The 17,226-nt window shown below is 46.8% G+C and overlaps 1 protein-coding gene across 1 annotated transcript in view; it reads right to left on the bottom strand.

Annotated features, from left to right (window-relative positions):
• ADGRB1 (adhesion G protein-coupled receptor B1) overlaps window positions 1-7,748 on the bottom strand; it is a gene marked incomplete at its 5' end in the record, with an annotated part of 209,848 nt that extends 202,100 nt beyond the window's left edge. The window contains one exon of the mRNA XM_080338844.1: window positions 7,001-7,748. Within this exon, the coding sequence (XP_080194970.1) occupies window positions 7,001-7,748 (748 nt within the window). The remainder of the gene's footprint in view (window positions 1-7,000) is intronic.
• Between the last annotated feature and the right edge of the window lie 9,478 nt (window positions 7,749-17,226).

Below are 17,226 nucleotides of genomic sequence, written 5' to 3' on the forward strand. Positions count from 1 at the left end.
TAACACTAGAGGAAAACGGTGGGACAAGTAATGCTCATACAGATCAGAGATGTGAGTGTTTAAACTGAGTCAGGAACCCCCTTTTCAGCATCCAGAAAGAAGTAACACTTTTCTCCTCTGTAAAACACCCCAGTGATTGCACACAAGAGCGGCAGCCCCATCAGGGGCTGCCCATATGGGTCCAGTGGGGATTCACTGCAGGAGACACATGGTCAAGGTCCCCTGTTTTCCAGGTGCCAGGCTTTGTTCAACCTCCTCTGCCATGAGCTGTGAAGTAATATCAACTCTTGCCCACAGCTGCTGAGGTTTGGATTTCAGCTGGGAATATGTTGTAGAATCATAGAATCATAGAATGTCCCGAGCTGGAAGAGACCCACAAGTATCGAGTCCAACTCCTGTCCCTGCATACGACAGTCCCAACATTTACACCATGTGTCGGAGGGCATTGTCCAATCACTTCTTGACATTGTCAGGCTTGGGGCCATGACACCTCCTTGGGGAGCCTGTTCCAGTGTCCAGCACCCTCTAGGGGAAGAACCTTTTCCTAATGTCCAACCTAAAGCTGCCCAGGAACATCTTCCTGTCATTCCCTCGGGTTCTGTGATTGGTCACCTGAGAGAAGATATCAGCACCTATCCTTCCTCCTCCTCCTTGTGAGGAAACCATAGATGACAATAACATGACTGATATCAAGTAAAATCCCCAGTGCTTTTAGCAGGGTAACACTGGAAAATTTCATGTGTGAACAGAAGCCAGCCCTTCCTTACCCTGTGTTTTGCTGGTACTCTGTCACTGTATCCAAGCTCTGCTCTCAAGGATGTACAGACTAGACAGCAGGGGTAAACACAGATGGAGAAAAGAGGAGCTGGAAGGCAGCACACCTTCCCCAGGCACACTCAGCAAGTCCATGCCAGAGGAAGGAGAGGCAATGGAACTGCACCCATCCAACTCTCTTTGCCATTTGGTTGGCAAGTCCAAAAGTGAAGCAAATCCAAAGCCAAACAACTTTTTTTTTTTTTTTTTTTCTGCAAGCCCAGCTGTTGTTTGTGCCTGGGGAACCCATGTGGGAAGTATAGAGCTTCTGTCTTTATCACTTTCTGAGCTTTCATGGTCACTAAAGCTTTCTACAAACATGGGAAATGATTTATTGAGTTATTTCTGCCCTATGGGAGATTCAAGAGGAAGAGAGATGTACCACACAACATGATTTGTCCAACAGGGAGTATGGTGGTTGATTCATTTGTTCCTGTGCCTTTGGCCTCCCTTCCATACCATCAACCCCCTTCAGCAGTCACCCAGACACAAGTCCAGGCAGAAGCTCAGCCCTGCTGAGGAGGCATTGTCTTTCAGCCAGCAGAACTGGCCAAGCACAAAGCAAAGCTTCTCAATATCAACCGAGATTTGGAGGATGTGTCCTGCAGTGAGAGATTTATGGAGTTCATTCTACTTAATGCAGTAGAGGTTAAGAAGCAACTCATTCATGGGTCTATAAAAGCCTCTCCAAATAACAGAGAACCGATGTTAGATGGCTTCTTAATCTAGCAGACAGAGGTAGAAAAAAATCTAAGGTCTAAAAGGTGAAACACCACTAACAAAACAGAAGTGAAGTAATGAGCATGTGTGAAGAAGGATGATCTGCATTTGTTCTGAGCACTGTGGACAGCAAATCAACAAAAAAGTTTATCAAAAAAAGCAAGAAAATCCCCAGCACTTCAGACTAGTGTTATCTTGATTCATTTTTTTTGAGAAATAAGAAGCTCCATTTGAATCTCAGTTTCAAGTTCTTTGCTGGAATGAATTTGCAGAATTCTCTAACCAAGATGCTGAACTAATCAGACTCATTCATCATAAATATCCCTCCAATTCTGGAGCCATCTCCTTTATCAGGGAGCAAATAATATATTTCAGGGGCACACATTTAACCCTGTTTTGCAGTCAGCATTGTGGATCACTGTGAGAACGGAATAGGAAGAACAGAAGGCCCTTATCACACTGGTTATCTCTTTGAGCCACCAAAAAGTGACAGCACTGCAATGGCCTTCCAGGAACAGACTAAGTGGAGACAAGACTAATTAGATATTCATTAAGTGCCTAACTCAGCACAGCACTTAAACACACATTTAACCTTCTCTCATTACAGTGTCACTTCAGTGTCCCTTTTAAAGCTCCATCTCTGATTACAGTGAAGCCAGCTCACATATGGGAGCATCACCAGGATTTTCAGACCATGAAGTCTCTATGCCTCATGTTTCAGGAAACTTTCCTATCTTCAGCCCCCTGGTCTCCTACCCCAAACCAGTGCAGGAGCCTATTCTGGGAGTGCAAACTTGTGTTCCTAAAAGAGAATTCACCTTAAACATCAGGATCTACAACCAGTCTCCGCCTTTCTTCCTATGTTGCTTGAGTCAGCCAAGGGAGATCTGATGCTGGCCAAAAACATTTCCCCTGTTGAATTGTCTTCTCCTAGAAAAAATTCCCCATGAAAGCCTTTCCAGAGCAGTAACTTGATGTAGCAGCAGCAAAGAGGGGAGAAGTGGGGGGCTGGCTGCTGCTGCCCAAACATCTCCAAGTGTGCCTGATCACCAGGACTAGTTCCACGTGCAGCAAGTCTCCAAAATATCTCCTGCTGACTTTTCACCCTGAAAGATTCTTGCCACCCCCATCATTGCCCACTGTAACATCTGCAAGACCTGTGTGGGACAGTGAGTGCAAAGAGGGTGTCTCTCACTAAACATGGGAAGCAAATTTGAAGCGTTCCCTCCTGCCTCCAGACATTGAAGAACAGATGCTGTGGACTAGTGTGAGAGTTGGTCTGAAGATGGAGCAGTACTTGCCTGAACATCGCCATCAAGAACTTAGAGAACTGAAGCTGAGACTGAAAGAACAGATGGACAATGAATTGGAGAGAGGCCCGAGGAAAAGCACTGTGTTGCACTGTTTCTCTGATTCGGGGGGGCTGCTACCAAGAATGGCTGCTGTGTGGACTTTTCCTGCTGCTTCAGCCAAACGAGCCCCAGCCTCCTGAAAGTGATTGTTATGAGGGTCTCTTCGACCCAGGGACAACAGCCACTGTCCAGAAGATGTGTTCTCACCTGCAGCCTCAGTTACACGTGTCCCTCACCTGCTCCCCCCAAAAATGGCCAATGAAAAGGAGAATGCCCAGAAGCTCACCAAGGGTCCTGAAGTCACCAGAGGAAGATCCCTGAATGCTGGACACGTAAGAGTTGGCAAAAGAAAGCGTGAATCTTTCGAGCCTGCGCAGTACAAGCCTGGGTTGTGAGACTCGCCTAAAACAATGGGAGCAAGGGGGGGGTGAAGAAGCATAAAAGGTGACTTCAGAATGGACAGCGTTGAAGATCTTCCCACCAGAGGATCCTGAACCATGACGGAGGACCGGCAGGACTCCACGGGACCGGAGACCAGAGGGAGCTTCTGGAACTGGACTGGTGATAAACACAACCTCATTTCTCGTCTTTACCTTTATTTTTCCCCGTTTCTTTCCCCTTTCTCTTTCTTACTCTCTCTCTCTATCACGTGCCACTTTATTGGCAAAAGTAACACTGCTTGATTGAATCATAACCCCTTGGTATTTTGGTCGCCTTAATTTTGCACTCTGAGATCAAGTTAAAAGAACCATCACGAGTCCATTGCCGAATGGACCGTGACAACTAGGCAGGGTTACTTTGGCAGAATCACTTTGTGATGTCCTGTCATAAATGTCCACAAACATCCCTTCGTACTTGAACTAAGTGCACATTCATTCACTATGTGTGAAATCAGGTTTTCAGTTCATTTTTTTGAGTGTCCTGGTAGCTCTGGAGTGATAGGGTCAGTACATCTATTTCTCCACCATGGCCAGGACATCTGTGGCCTGAGTTGGTAGCAGAAGTTCATCTCCTAGCTCTGTTTCTTGGCTGTCAAAGCCAATGCCCAGCCCAAAAGCTCTATTCTCAGCCTGATATTGACTGTCTTCAGGCATCACCTAATCCAGTACACACCTATGTACATTCATTTTTCATCATTTGACATACTGATGCCAAAGGATGGGGAGTGAACATTTTCAAAGGGGTCTTTCTGTGTGAAAAAGCATGGCTACTTTTAAAGGAGCATCTCACTGTAGCCTCCTTAGATTTACACCCATGCATTTGCTTTGGAAATATCCCAGGTATACAAGGGGCAATGTCAGGGTCCATATTTTGGGGTGGTATCTGGGTATCTGTCAATTCTTTAAGTGCCTTGAAAGTCATCCAATTAGATTATTACAACACACACATGCAGTCTTGTTTAAAGATGAAAGTGTCAAGACAGGGCCAGAAATAACAAATGGGTTGGGAAATATCAGAGGAAAAAAAAAAGTTTGTAGGGAAAAAAAAAAAAAAAGCGCTACAAATACAATCAGGACAACAACGACAGCAATAATCAGCATCAGCACTCAGAAATCAGAAAACCTATCAAAATATTCCACCCACAAAATGCTGTTAAGGTATCTCTGGCTCTCTGTCCAAATTGGATCTCGCCTCCATCTTCCTGATCAAGCCTTTTCAAAAATCAAAACAGACACGGTGACAGACAGAGCAGCACATGGAGAGGCTGGGCACTCTGCAAGCATCGTTTCTATGTATATGGCATCCCACCAGTGAAGACGATAATTCTGTGTCATCAATATGGAGCAGATGTGAGCAGCCAGACAAAGAAAAAAAAAAAGAAAAATTAAAAAAAATAAATCTTCTTTCTCTACAAATATTTGACACACAAAAAGGATTTTGATTCAGCCACCTTTGAGACTCTTTCATATTTATTTTCTGGGAACATTCAAGCACTCAAGCTGGACTAGGAGAGATCTTTACAAAAGCCAATACTAAGCTTGAATGCTTCACGATTTGCTGAAAATCTTATTTCAAATTTCACCTTTGGTTGCAATGAAAAAGGTCACGCTGCTTGGATTGAATGCATAAATCATCCAATCAGCAAATGCAAGGCATGACACATGAGTTAACGAAGCTCACATCGCTCCAAGGAGGCAGTCAACACGGTCCTCCTCGCAAGTTGTTCACACAGGAGAAAAGGGCATTGCAAAGAAATCTGAAATCTGAAGAGCGAATATTACCTTGTGCTCATAGGCACTGCTGAAGAACTAATTTGCAGGATTTATGGCTCGGCTGTGTGCCTTCACATATTGATTCACAGATTAGTGAGAAACAAAATCTCCCCCAAAATACACCAACGAAAGCACTAATACCTGATCATACACTAATCTCTCGGCTAACGCCAGACTGCGGCCTGCAAGAAAATCACGCTGCACAGATTGGACCTGTGCCTGGTAACCTCCTTCCCACTGCAAGCAAATTTAGCCTCCTTCCTCCTGACTTGATACATTCTCTCCCAGACTGGGGGTGGCTACAAAAGCCAGGGAGAAGCCCCAAAGCCCAGGTCCAGACAGATTTCAACTTTCTCCCAGTGCTAGACAACATTTCAATCATAGAATAGAATCATAGAAGCATTTTGGTTGGAAGAGACCCTGAAGATCATCAAGTCCAAATATTAACCCAACACTGTGACTAAACCATGTCCCTAAGAATCTCATCTACACATCTTTTAAACACCTACAGGGATGGTGATGCCACCACTGCCCTGGGCAGCTTGTTCCAATGCCTGACAACCCTTTCCAGGAAGAAATTTTTCCTAATACCCAATGTGAACCCTCTCTGGCACAACTTGAGGCCATCTCCTGATGTCCTATCACTTGTTCCTTAGGAGAAGAGACCAACCCCCTCCATGCTCCAGCCTTCTTTCAGGCAGTTCAGAGATCAGAAGGTCTCCCCTCAGCTCCTGGGGGGTTGAACCCCCCAGGTCCCTCAGCTGTTCCCATCACACTTGTGCTCCAGCCGCTTCCCCAGCCCCATTCCCTTCTCTGAACTCACTCTCGCACCTCAAGGTTGTTGTAAGGGGCCCAAAACTGAACACAAGATTTGAGGTGCACCCTCACCACTGCCCAGTACAGTGGGATGATCATATCACCTGAAGAAGATGAGACCCTGGGGTGGGGAATCAGGTGAGGGTCTGAACTCTACCAAATTGGAGGCTCCCCTCCCTGCTGCCCACATTCCCATCTCTCATCCTACCTCAGCTTTACATAACCTGCAGGCTGGCAGGTGGGATGAAACTGAGAATAAACACATCGGAGCAGATCTGACACAGACACTGAAATAGAGGGTTTGATTTCGGACCCTCCCGTTTCCCATCTGCTTCACATGACACCGTAGCACCAGTGGATACCACATTGGATATCTGCAAGGAATATGACCCACTCCAGATCAATGCTCAGATCAAACCTCAGGAGCATTTCATCCTTATTTGTAACTCTTTTTTGTCATGTGTCTTCCATCTCCCTAGTCTCTTTCCAGCCCATACTAACGATCATAATCAAAACACTGATGAAATATCTGAGGAATGAGCCTCAGCAAAATAACCAAGTAACCTCAAAAAAGCAGCATGATGAGTCTTCTTTCTAAAAGCCTCCAAAAGGAAAATGAGGTTGAGAACAAAATAACCATGCTTTCTGTTGCCGTTCCCTCGAACCAGACCCAATAATTAAGTTTTTCCCATGAATTAAAATGGTTGATAGGGCTGCTGAGTGCAGTCTGCCTCAGGAGGTAGTTTGGATCCTGACTTTTCTAGGACATCTGTAATTACGTTGGAAAACTGCTTGCCCTCAGGTAAGACTCTCCCTTCAGCAGCTTTGAGGCTGCAGAAGTAAAACAAATGAGGGACAAGTCCCAGGAATGAGCAAAACAATTTGGGTTGTATTTAGGAGAAGCTGCTTTGCAATTCTGGTTGCAGACTCATAAAGAACCACGAGGGGTTATCAATTAGCATATAATATTTTCATACCTGGCACCTGCAGATGTAGACAGAGATGTGATAGGGACAGTGTTAGACTGAGGAGAAGAAAGCCCAACCAGCCCTTCCTTCCAAATCCCTTCAGCTGCCCACAACTCACCCAAGAACTCTGCTCCACTGCTGTCCTTGGGGCTACTCATGCAGTTCTCCAAATAAATCCCATCCTTATAGCAATCTTCCTTCTTCCTCGTGAATCCCAGGATCTCGCTGGTCTGATCTAGGACCTCCCCTCCTGAGCAAGAGCACGGGGTCTGCATAATGCCGCACGGGTGGGAGCTGCTGCTGATGGCCAAGCACGCGTCCAGCCACTTGCAGAGCATCTGGCAGGCAGCTTTGCTAGGGTTCCTGTTGCCCACCACGAGGTACTCCACCGAGAAGTCCCTCTCCTGAGCCTTTGTGGGCTTCCACCGCACGGGCCAGCTCTCCACTCCTGGTGGTGCGGTCTGCTTCATCTGGAGGAACTGTTTGTTGGACTGAAGGAAGGCGTAGCGGGTGGACCCATCACAGAGCTTCAACACATCATCAAAGCTCTCCATGCCCAGGTAGGTGCGCGTGGACTCTAGGAAGGAATCAAACTGGTAGGTACGGATGTGCTGGTGGTCACATATGCCAGTAGGTTTTAGGATCTTCATGTACAAGGTGTATCTCCGAGGGTCAGGGTTCTGAATAATCCAAGAGCAGAGAGAAGAGTTCAATGGGAAGACAGCAAAGGAGGAGAAATACCCAAAGAATTTCCCCTGGACCAAAGTGGTGCAGGGAGTTTGTGCCAGGTCCAGAGCGACCACGGTCCACACAAAATAGAGTGGTGATACCAAAAGCAGGTTCAGGGCAGATCCAATGCTCCTCATCCTAGGTCTCTGGTCCTCTGGAACTCAAAGTAAATGTCAAGCAGGCGCCAGATCCTGGACATAACAGGGACCAGCTTAGAGGAAAAGTGAGAGTTTAAGAGGCTCTGGATCCGAAATCAAGCCAATCTTCCCATGTCTGGATTTGAGCTCCCTCCTGTGGCCATAAACAACACCTGGAAAAAAGGGAAAGGAAGGAGGAGGGGAAAGAGAGAGAAGAGATTTGGATTTTTTCATGGTGATTTGTTTTGATTTTATTAACCCTTTGCAAGTCTGGGATTACACAGAGCATCCGCAGTCCCTGCACATCTTATTACGGGAAAATTCAGCCCCCCATCACCATTCCCATGGTAGGTTTGGGGGTGTCCCCATCCCTGGGATGTCCTAACTCCCAGAAGGGATCCAACTATGACTCACAGTGGGGGACAACACAGCTGTGACTCCATTTTCCCTATGCTCATACAGTGCCCCTGTGCCAAGCTGAGCAGAGGCTTTTGCAGTGATTTGCAACCATCTATGCTAAGAAAACACTCTTGATCTCTGTTTTTAGGGAGTTTCTACTCCTCTCCATCCCAGCAAAGGTGCTGGTTTAACCCAGACTTCATGCTGCACCTGGGAAGGGTGGGATGGAGCTTGTCATGGGCAGCTGGGCTCTGCCCCTTTTCTTTCTCCTGCCAGCCTTTGGTATTTTTCTTCTTTATGTCTCTCCTTTTCTCTCTTCTGCCTTCTCTTTCACCAAACTAGTGCAGGTGAAGGGAGTTGTTGCTCAATACCTCAATCCTGGTCTAACCCTGAGCCCAGGCAGAAGGGCAGGTCTGGAAAAAGCCATGCACAAGGTATAGGAGAAAAAAGAAAGGGGTGGGGTGGGGGGGGGGGTGGGGGGTGGAGGCAGATTTTAGGTGTTCCCACACCATACAGTCACCCTGGTTTGCAACCCTGTGTGCAGGACACCCCTGCAGTACTACAACCAGGCACAGAGCATCTCCCGAGAGTCCTCCTAGCCACCCCCAGGACCTCCTTAAGCCTGCAAAGCCTCTTCAGCAAAGGTAATATCCCCCTTGCATTGCTCTCTTGGACCCATTCCTTTGTAGCCCAGATCTCCTCTTCAGCACAACTGCCCAGACACCTGTGCCCTGCTCTATGATGAAGATATTCCTGTGCTCTCTGCACTCTTGTACGTTTTCCTCTTTCTTACTCCACCAAGAAGGTATCCCTGTGCTTCCTTTCCCCCATCTTCCCTCTTTCCAGGGGACGAGAAAGAGGGGGAAGCACCATCAATAGCAGCATTCTCTTCATTTTGTACCCCCTCCCCATGTAACATGCACCCCCATGTTTGGGGAGGGGACCTGTTAACAGATGCAGAATTGATGGGCAGGAAGGTCAGACCCTCAGTGTGTGAGGCAGAGCTTCTCCCACCATCGGGCATACAGCCTTCATACCTTTTTCTTCTCACCTTTCCAGGCATTTCTTCTTGATTCACCCCAGGTAGAGAAAACCAGGAATTTCCCCTTGGGGGAGGCTTGTCCAGGCCCTGCAGTACTTGCTGCCTCCAAAATAGGGCTACTGTCTAGTTTCAAAAGGACAAATTGGACCCCTGAGAAGAAGGTTTCCCCTACTAAGCCTTGATTTCAAGAGCCTCTGTGGTCCACAAGTTAGTGAAAAGCAAATGCTTAGGGACTCTGCAGTGAAGCCTGAGTGCAAGCATCCCAACTCCTGGGATGTTAACATTGTCTTACACTGCAACCCCAAAATAATTCAGATCATCTGGGATGTGTTTGTCCATGACAGAAGAACATGGTGGCACCAGCAGGAAGGAATGAAAGTGCAAGTCTATGGAAAGGGACATCTGCTGCAAGGGAGGAAGGAAAACATTGACCCTCCTCACAGACCCATGGTGTCCACAACGCTCATCCCCATTCCTGTTATCTCTCACCCCATTGCCAGGCTCTGCCTTCCCAGACTGCAAACAGAGGAAGCTTTCATAGCAGCCATACAAATTCCCAGCAAATCTACAATTCAGGTAGTTAAACCCAATCCCAGGAGCGACTGAAAAATAAGAGATGAAGCCCATAGACCATCCTGTACATCTGGAAAGAGATAAGAAGCCAAATGTATCTTCACATTCATCCCCTTATTTTTTTAACTTGCTCTCTATCAAGTTCTGTCTCTGCATTTCCCCTCTTTTGAAAAGCCTTCTTTTTTTTCTTTTTTTTCTTTTTTTTTTTTTTTTCTGGAAAGGAAAGGGGCAGACAATTCACAAATCAAATCCACTATTTCCAAGCTCTGTTTCATCTGAGCTTCAAATCACTGTAGCCTCTGCCAGCAGATTCCTGAGTGTCTCTTAGACTTGACACTAATCAGCATGGAGTACAAATGCATTTGCACTTAAATTTTTTAGAAGTCAGGTCCCCACTCCTGACACTGGTTTGCAGCCTGCAAAGCTCCGCAGTGCAAATCTCCCAGATCTCAGGAATGCAACCTGCTTAGCAAAGGCAAAGCAACGAAAACCACAGGCATCAAACAAACATCCTATAAATTTCCAGAGAGGTCATCCTGATTAGCAGGAGGGGTTGCCTGCAAATGGCTGTCAATGCCTTAAAATTCAGATTTAATAAGTGGAAGGTGCTTGCTCAGCTGAGAATCTGAAAGGAACAACTAGGTCTCCTCTTCCTTGCTGTAGGGCAATGCTTGAGCAGCTCAAGCTGTTTATGGGCTTTGCAAAGCTGAAATCTACCCAGCCTTCACACCGATGAGCCTGCCAGGGATCATCTTAGCCTCTGGTCCAGTCTGTGAAGAAACTGGCCTCTCCCAGTTGGAAGCAGGAGCCAGCGGTGCCTCCATAGCAACGAGATGATTAGGAGATAGGGCTTGCGCTGAGATCCGGTCCCTAACAGTGATTTCAGAGTGTAGAATTCAGCCCAAGACTCCTGCCCTGCACAAATCCAATTTTTTCTCACGCTGGCCATAACCCTGCTGCTGAATGGGGATGCAGTAAGCACAAAATGCAACCCCTTAACTGCCCCTCTCTGGGAAAAGCACCGTAAAAGCCAACAAACTTTAACTAAACAGACCCATTAATAGGACGCTGTGTTACGGTTGTTAGGTCTCAGAATTGATTTCCCTTGAATGTAGTCCCATCTGGAAGGTTTCACCATAAGGAACATAAACATATATTTTTCTCCTTCTACCAATCCTTGCTGAAGTGGAAATCTTTACTTAGAGCAGAAAAAGCAAAGAGAAAACCTCCCCTGCACAACCTGGATCTTCAGCTCAACAAGTGTGGGACCTGATAGGGAGGAAAGATGCAATGGGAAGTTGACTGGCTGCTGCATTTCAGCAGAGACATCCATCTTCTGCATTTTAATCCAGAAAAATCCCAAAGGGAACATATACCAGAGGCTGCAACCTGCAGCTAGGGAAGTGATATTAAATGCATGAAAAGACAGATGATTCCATTGTTGGAGACCACATTCCCATGGCGCACAGGCAAATTTACCCATATTCCCATGGTTGTTGCCACAGCTAGTGTTTAGATAGCCTGGGTATTTCTGTAATTTTCTGTGATGGGAGACATCCATGCCTTATCCCCTCCCCTGGAACCAACCTGGATACTTGCTGCCCCTCCTGCCCTTTCTTTCCAGTCCCGCGTCTGGGAAATGGCTCTGGCAGAGAAGCTTTTTCTGGAGCAAAGCCTGGGGACAGCAGGTGACCATGCAGGATCTTGGGATGTCCCTCACCTGCATTTCTCAAGGACAAGCTGAAGGACAAAAGTATTGTCATCTTTGTGTGTGTGTGCCCCAGGCAGAAGGCAGGTGTTTAGCTCAAGCGACTCACAGAAAGAGGTTGACAACTTTGTCTGAATGGTCCTTCTGCCTTGGTTACCTTGTGCAGGTGTTGGAGATGATGAACCAGAGATTTTTGAAGAGATGCAAACCACTGACACGGCTCCTGCACCTTTGCACCACTGCAGAGCCCTGGTAACTTTTTCTGCCTTCTTGATGAGTATTTGCCATCCCATCCTGATAACCACTGGAGCAGGTACAGTTCAGAAACACAACCCGAGACAGACTTTCACAGCTTGAACAAAAACAATCAAGCACTGAATCATGTTACACCTGACACCTGCGTTGCCCAGGGGGTTTAGGTATCCAGTTTGCACTGGTCTCAGTTAATTTTTGAGCTCACAAGCTCTGGCGAGATGTTTGGTGGTGCAGCCTGCATTCCTGCAGTAATCGTAAACCAAGATGATCTGTGTCTGAGACCAGAGTTTTCACCACTCTCACATCCCTGCTTGTTTTCTGCATGTTTGCATGCCCCAAGCACCCCCTACACGCATCCTGAGGTTGCAGGCAGCATTGGGACGTGTGTGAGAAGGGATGGATCAAGACATTCCTTGACTCTGCCTACAACTACCTTCATCCTCTGCCTGAATAGGGCTGCATGCCAATTCACCTCATCCCATCAAGACCTTCCAGCTGGACATCTCCAAATTGCTGCATCTGACTTTGCAGCTGTGCCCCAGCACAGGGATTTCAGCTCTGCATGAGCAGGAGGAGCTTGTAAAATGCAGGCAGGGCTGCAATGTGCTCTGTTTCGCACGGTCTGTGCATCGCACAGAGTCCTCCCACATGAAAAGGGCAAGAACCTCCCTGGTTGCGCATCCACCACCTTCCTTGCTTCTGCTGGTGACACGGGACTCTTGGTGCAGCAGCCGGGATCTGGCCAATGGAGGGCACTCTTAGACATCCACACAAATACACACACAAACACTCCACAGAAAAAAAGAAAAAGAGGGAGGGGTGTGTGGAAATAATAAAAACAACGACTGCAGAAAGGCCATCCTGTGTGAAGGACCTCTCCCAACACCCTCACCCTGATCTGCCCCCAGTAGACCTGCTATGTCCCAACTCCCCTCTCTCTACCTACAGACTCAGACGTGCTATCGTCCACGATTTACCTCCCTCTGTTTTTCCTTCTCCTGACCTTGGCACAAGGCTGACATCCCAGCAGGGTGAAAACCACTCTCATCAAGCTAATCCTCCTTTCCTGGGGCTTCCCATTTCCCTGTAAGAAGTCCTCAACTATCAAGAAAAATATCCCTTCTGCCAGAGGCAGAAAATCGCCTGACCCTGAAAAACTCAGTCCTTTGCCACGCTGAGAAAACACGGGCAATGAGTATGCTGTGTCCCTATTCACAAGGAACTGCTAACAGCTAAAAAGAATAAAAACAATTAAAAAGAAAAGAAAGAAAAGAAAAGAAAAGAAAAGAAAAGAAAAGAAAAGAAAAGAAAAGAAAAGAAAAGAAAAGAAAAGAAAAGAAAGGAAAAGAAGAAAAAGAAAAAAGCTGCAACCACTTGGAAATTTTATTTTTGCTACCAAGGCAAATGAGTAAATGCCTGGAAAAACAGGGTGGCATCTGTGAACCGACAGCATGTGAAGGAGTCAATAAGGGCTGTGACTTGACTGTCGTTTGGCTGCAGTGGCTCTGCTGGGCTGCAAGGAGAGGAGTCAGACCTGGATGACACCTAGAGAGGGATGGAGCTTAGACAGGTCCTGGAGCAGTGCCTCTTCCACAAAATCGGTGCTCAAAACCAAGATTTTGCTTAGCATTATTTTTAATCATACATTTTCTTTCTCTGCTGTTTTCTATGAGTGTTTATTTGACTCTGGCCCATCCCAGCAACAGGTTATCTATAGAGATGAGTGCTGATTTTCTGACAAAGTGGAATCTAGTAAAGACTAGGACCTGAAAGATCAAAATGGTGACTTGGTGGGTATTGCAGGATGGGGAAATCCTTTATTGACTTCAGTTCACATTCGTTCCCTAGAGAGGCATTTCAGATGCGGAAAGTCTGCTAAACCAGCTCCAGCTGGAGCTCCCCAGGTCAGAATCTGTCCTGGCCAGATCTATAATATCTTTGAAGCAATTCTTAAGAGCTGGACTGGAACAAAGCCCCTTTGAGAAGTAAAGAGGACAAGGGTCAGATAGACAAGAGTTCAGCCCTGCTCCCCTCCTGCTGTTTCACTTGCCGAAAACATATTTCTGCATGGACCCCTCACCACCCAGCACATTTGCTCCACCGCTGTAAAGACTGATGTACTTCCTGCTGCTTCTATCCATCTCAGTCTCCTGAGCACAGAGAAAGCCTGATTTTCACATGTTTACAGTGTTAATAAATTATGTTTATACACACTAACATCCTTCATCCCAAATTTCTCTCAGCTCCAACCTCCAAAGGCACCCACTTTGGGGGTGGACTTCAGCAGATGTGCAACAGCCTGCATGAATAGGATGATAAATATTTGATCCTGTGATGGGGATGGGATTGTGGGGACAGAGTCACAGTCCCTTTTCAACCTTCAAAAGCTGAAAGAGGTGATTTGGGGAAAAAAAGAGGGCTGAGAGTTGATATATAGAAATAGATCATACCGGGATGCCCAGGAGGCTTTTGGCCGTGTTGAGGAAACTCCAAAGCCACTGAGCCTTAGTTGAACCATTCCATCTCTGATCCCTCTCAGCCCTGGCCACACGGGGACACAGTATCAGGGGGAGCCAGGGGCCAGATTTTAGCCCTGGCTTCAGGATTAGTGCATGTTCCCAATTAAGCATCTCTACTAATTTGTACCTTGGTTTTCCTACCTGACAAAATGGATGTGAGAAGCACCCTCTGCTTTCTCTAGTACTCTGTGAGCTGAAAATCTCCAGCTACATGCTGCTGATGTTGATTCATTTCCAACACACTAGATCTCTTCCCAAAATAAGATTAACAATCTTAAAGACTAAGTTATCCACTCCAGATCATGTTAATTGAAGATGGACATATAACTAAAGCTCTCAGGGAAAGATGTAGATGGGTCAGACTCAGTTCCTGGATCTGCATATTTTATTTTATTTTTTCAGTGGGATAGATCAGGAGGCAACTGAGAAGGAAGACTGGACCCTAAAATCTAGGACCCAGTAAAACTTCTGTAGAGAAAATCCCAGCAGACAAGGAGGGCCAGATGTGCTCCATCTGGTCCCAGATGTGGCTGCCCAGGGGAAATGAGCTCAGGGCTCTGCAGCACCTTCTGTCGGGTCCAATGCTGCCTCAGACAGATGTTGTGTGTGTAATTCATGTGTTTTAAACATCACCTTAGACTAAGATGCAGCTGGGTTTGTCCTCAACTTTCCTCTACATGGGTACAATGTTATTGGGATGGCCTCTTGGGAGTACTACCGAGATGGGGAGTTTCTCAAGGGCTGCATGACACAGTTAGATGCCATTGCATAGCAAAGTCAAAGAGGCTACAGAGTTCTTCAGCTGATGGAGGTTGTCATAACATTACATCTTTCTCTGCCTCAGTTTCCTATTAGCAAAGCTGATTTAAACCCCAGTTAAAAGTGGTAAGATACAGCCCACTGTGGGTTTAGGCTGGTTATCACTTCACACTGTTCCCAGACATTTTCTTGCCCCCAGGGGAATACACAGCTCTTCAGATCCTGGTGAGGTCAGCCTTTCCTCCATGCTAGCATCATCCATACCCTCTGACAGCCCTAGGTCCCATTTATCCCCATCAGTGCTACCACCTGAGGAGCAACACACATGGCCAGAAACACCCTAGATTCCTCACCAGAACACGCTAGAAAACTTCTGCTTTCCCTGTTGCCTTGTTTCTGCCCATTAGTGTTTCACAGCTGACCCTTTGGGACATTTTTCCCTACACTCCCACCCTGCTCCTAGATGGGAGGGTTACACAAGAGGGCCTCTGAGGTCAAGGTCATCCTCATGAGTGACAGTAAGCAGGCAGGGGCCAGACCACTTCCATCACTGCTCATTCACGCTGGGAACAGGGATGAGATTGATTGGAAATTCAGCTGGAGGTTAAAAGCACTGGTGTTAGCTGGAGAGCTAAGTGGGAGCCCCCAGGGAGGGACAAGGTTTTTAGGGGGGAGGTGGGGGCGGATCTGGATGTGCATGCTGAGTCTCAGACTTGCACAGGCATGTGGGCAGAACAATGGTTTATAAACCCCAAACCAGGATTTGCAATTCACTGTGTGGCACATGCACAAACCAGAGATCAGTACACATCCTGACGCTGCTCACTTGCACATCCCGCATAAATCATATGCATCAGGGCTCATTTTCTGGCCCCTGAGGCAAAGAGCCTTGACATAGCACATGTCCATGTAGCTAAAATGCATATCCCCCAAAGCAGAACAGCCTTGCCACAGTGCCTAATGCTGTCTCCTGATCTCTGCTCATGCATGGTCTGGGGTGATGCTACTCAGTTGGGGCCAAAACCTTACCAGGAATCATCCTGAGATGTGTGGGCAGCAATGGGACAGTGTTTCAGCCGGTGTCTTGGCCAAAGTACTTGGAGCTCTGCTCCTGTCTGGTCTGTCCACACCCCCAGGGACTGAATACCAACTAGATTTCGCCCTTTGCCTGCCCCATGGCAGCCTGGAGCTGGGCTGGTCAAAAGAAAGCAAAGGGGAAAAATACCCAAGTAGCTGTTTTTGCAACCAGCTCCTGACTAGGATCTGCACAAGCTTAAGTCCTAGTGCTTCTCCCAGCAGCAGGGAAGCAGACTTCTACTTTGGCACCCTCCAGCTCCTTACATGGCTGGATAAGATCAGCAACAGGGGACAACCACAACCAGAAGCCTTTGACCAACCCTGGGCATACAGAAGTTTTAATATGTGCTCTTCTTCTGACTACTTCCATGGCTTTGAGCTCTCTCTCAATGACTATGCCTCAGTTTCCCCATCTGACAAACAACATTGACACTACCCCAATGATGGTAGTTTTCTTAGGCAGCAGCTGCAAAAAGGAAAGGCTGCATCAGGGTCCAATTTTGCAGCAACCCTGAAGGTGCATCATGAATGCTGAAGACTCAACACAGTTAAAACTGGACTGGGAATGTTTTCCTTTCTGACAACAGGAATCCAGCTCATAATTTTAGACATTCAGTTTCCAGTGAGTGGTGAGGATGTCTTCAAATTGCACACAGAAGGACCATAAGACAGCACTGGTCAGATTTACAATTTTCCTGTACCTCTTAGCAGGAAGAAGATGGAGATTCAGGTTATGGCCAAAAGAGACACCTGAAATACAGGTTTGTTTAGTAAACCAGGACCATCTCCTGCCTTACTCTCACCCTCCATAGTCTAAGCAGCACAAAAGTACTTGACCTACAGGATTGTGCTACCTACAGCTGTGATTGCAGCTGCTTCTACACAGTTTAAAATGAGGGGCTTTGAAGTCTTCTAATACCACACTAACATGGGAAAACAGGAACTTTCCAGTGTCATGGAGAGAGTAAAAATATCCAAGCTTAAGTAGGGTGTGGGAACTTTCTACCAAGCTGAGCACAGGCCCTGTAGTGGGGGAGAATCAGGAATGTACCAAGTTCCCTTTAAAGCCCCAGGTCTCAGTGGTTTTGGATCCAGCCATGACCTTGAAGCAGCAGAAGTCTTCAACCTGAACTCATAAAGGAAAGA

This window comes from Nesoenas mayeri (genome assembly GCF_963082525.1).
Source record: "Nesoenas mayeri genome assembly, chromosome: 2".
Lineage (NCBI taxonomy): Eukaryota > Metazoa > Chordata > Aves > Columbiformes > Columbidae > Nesoenas > Nesoenas mayeri.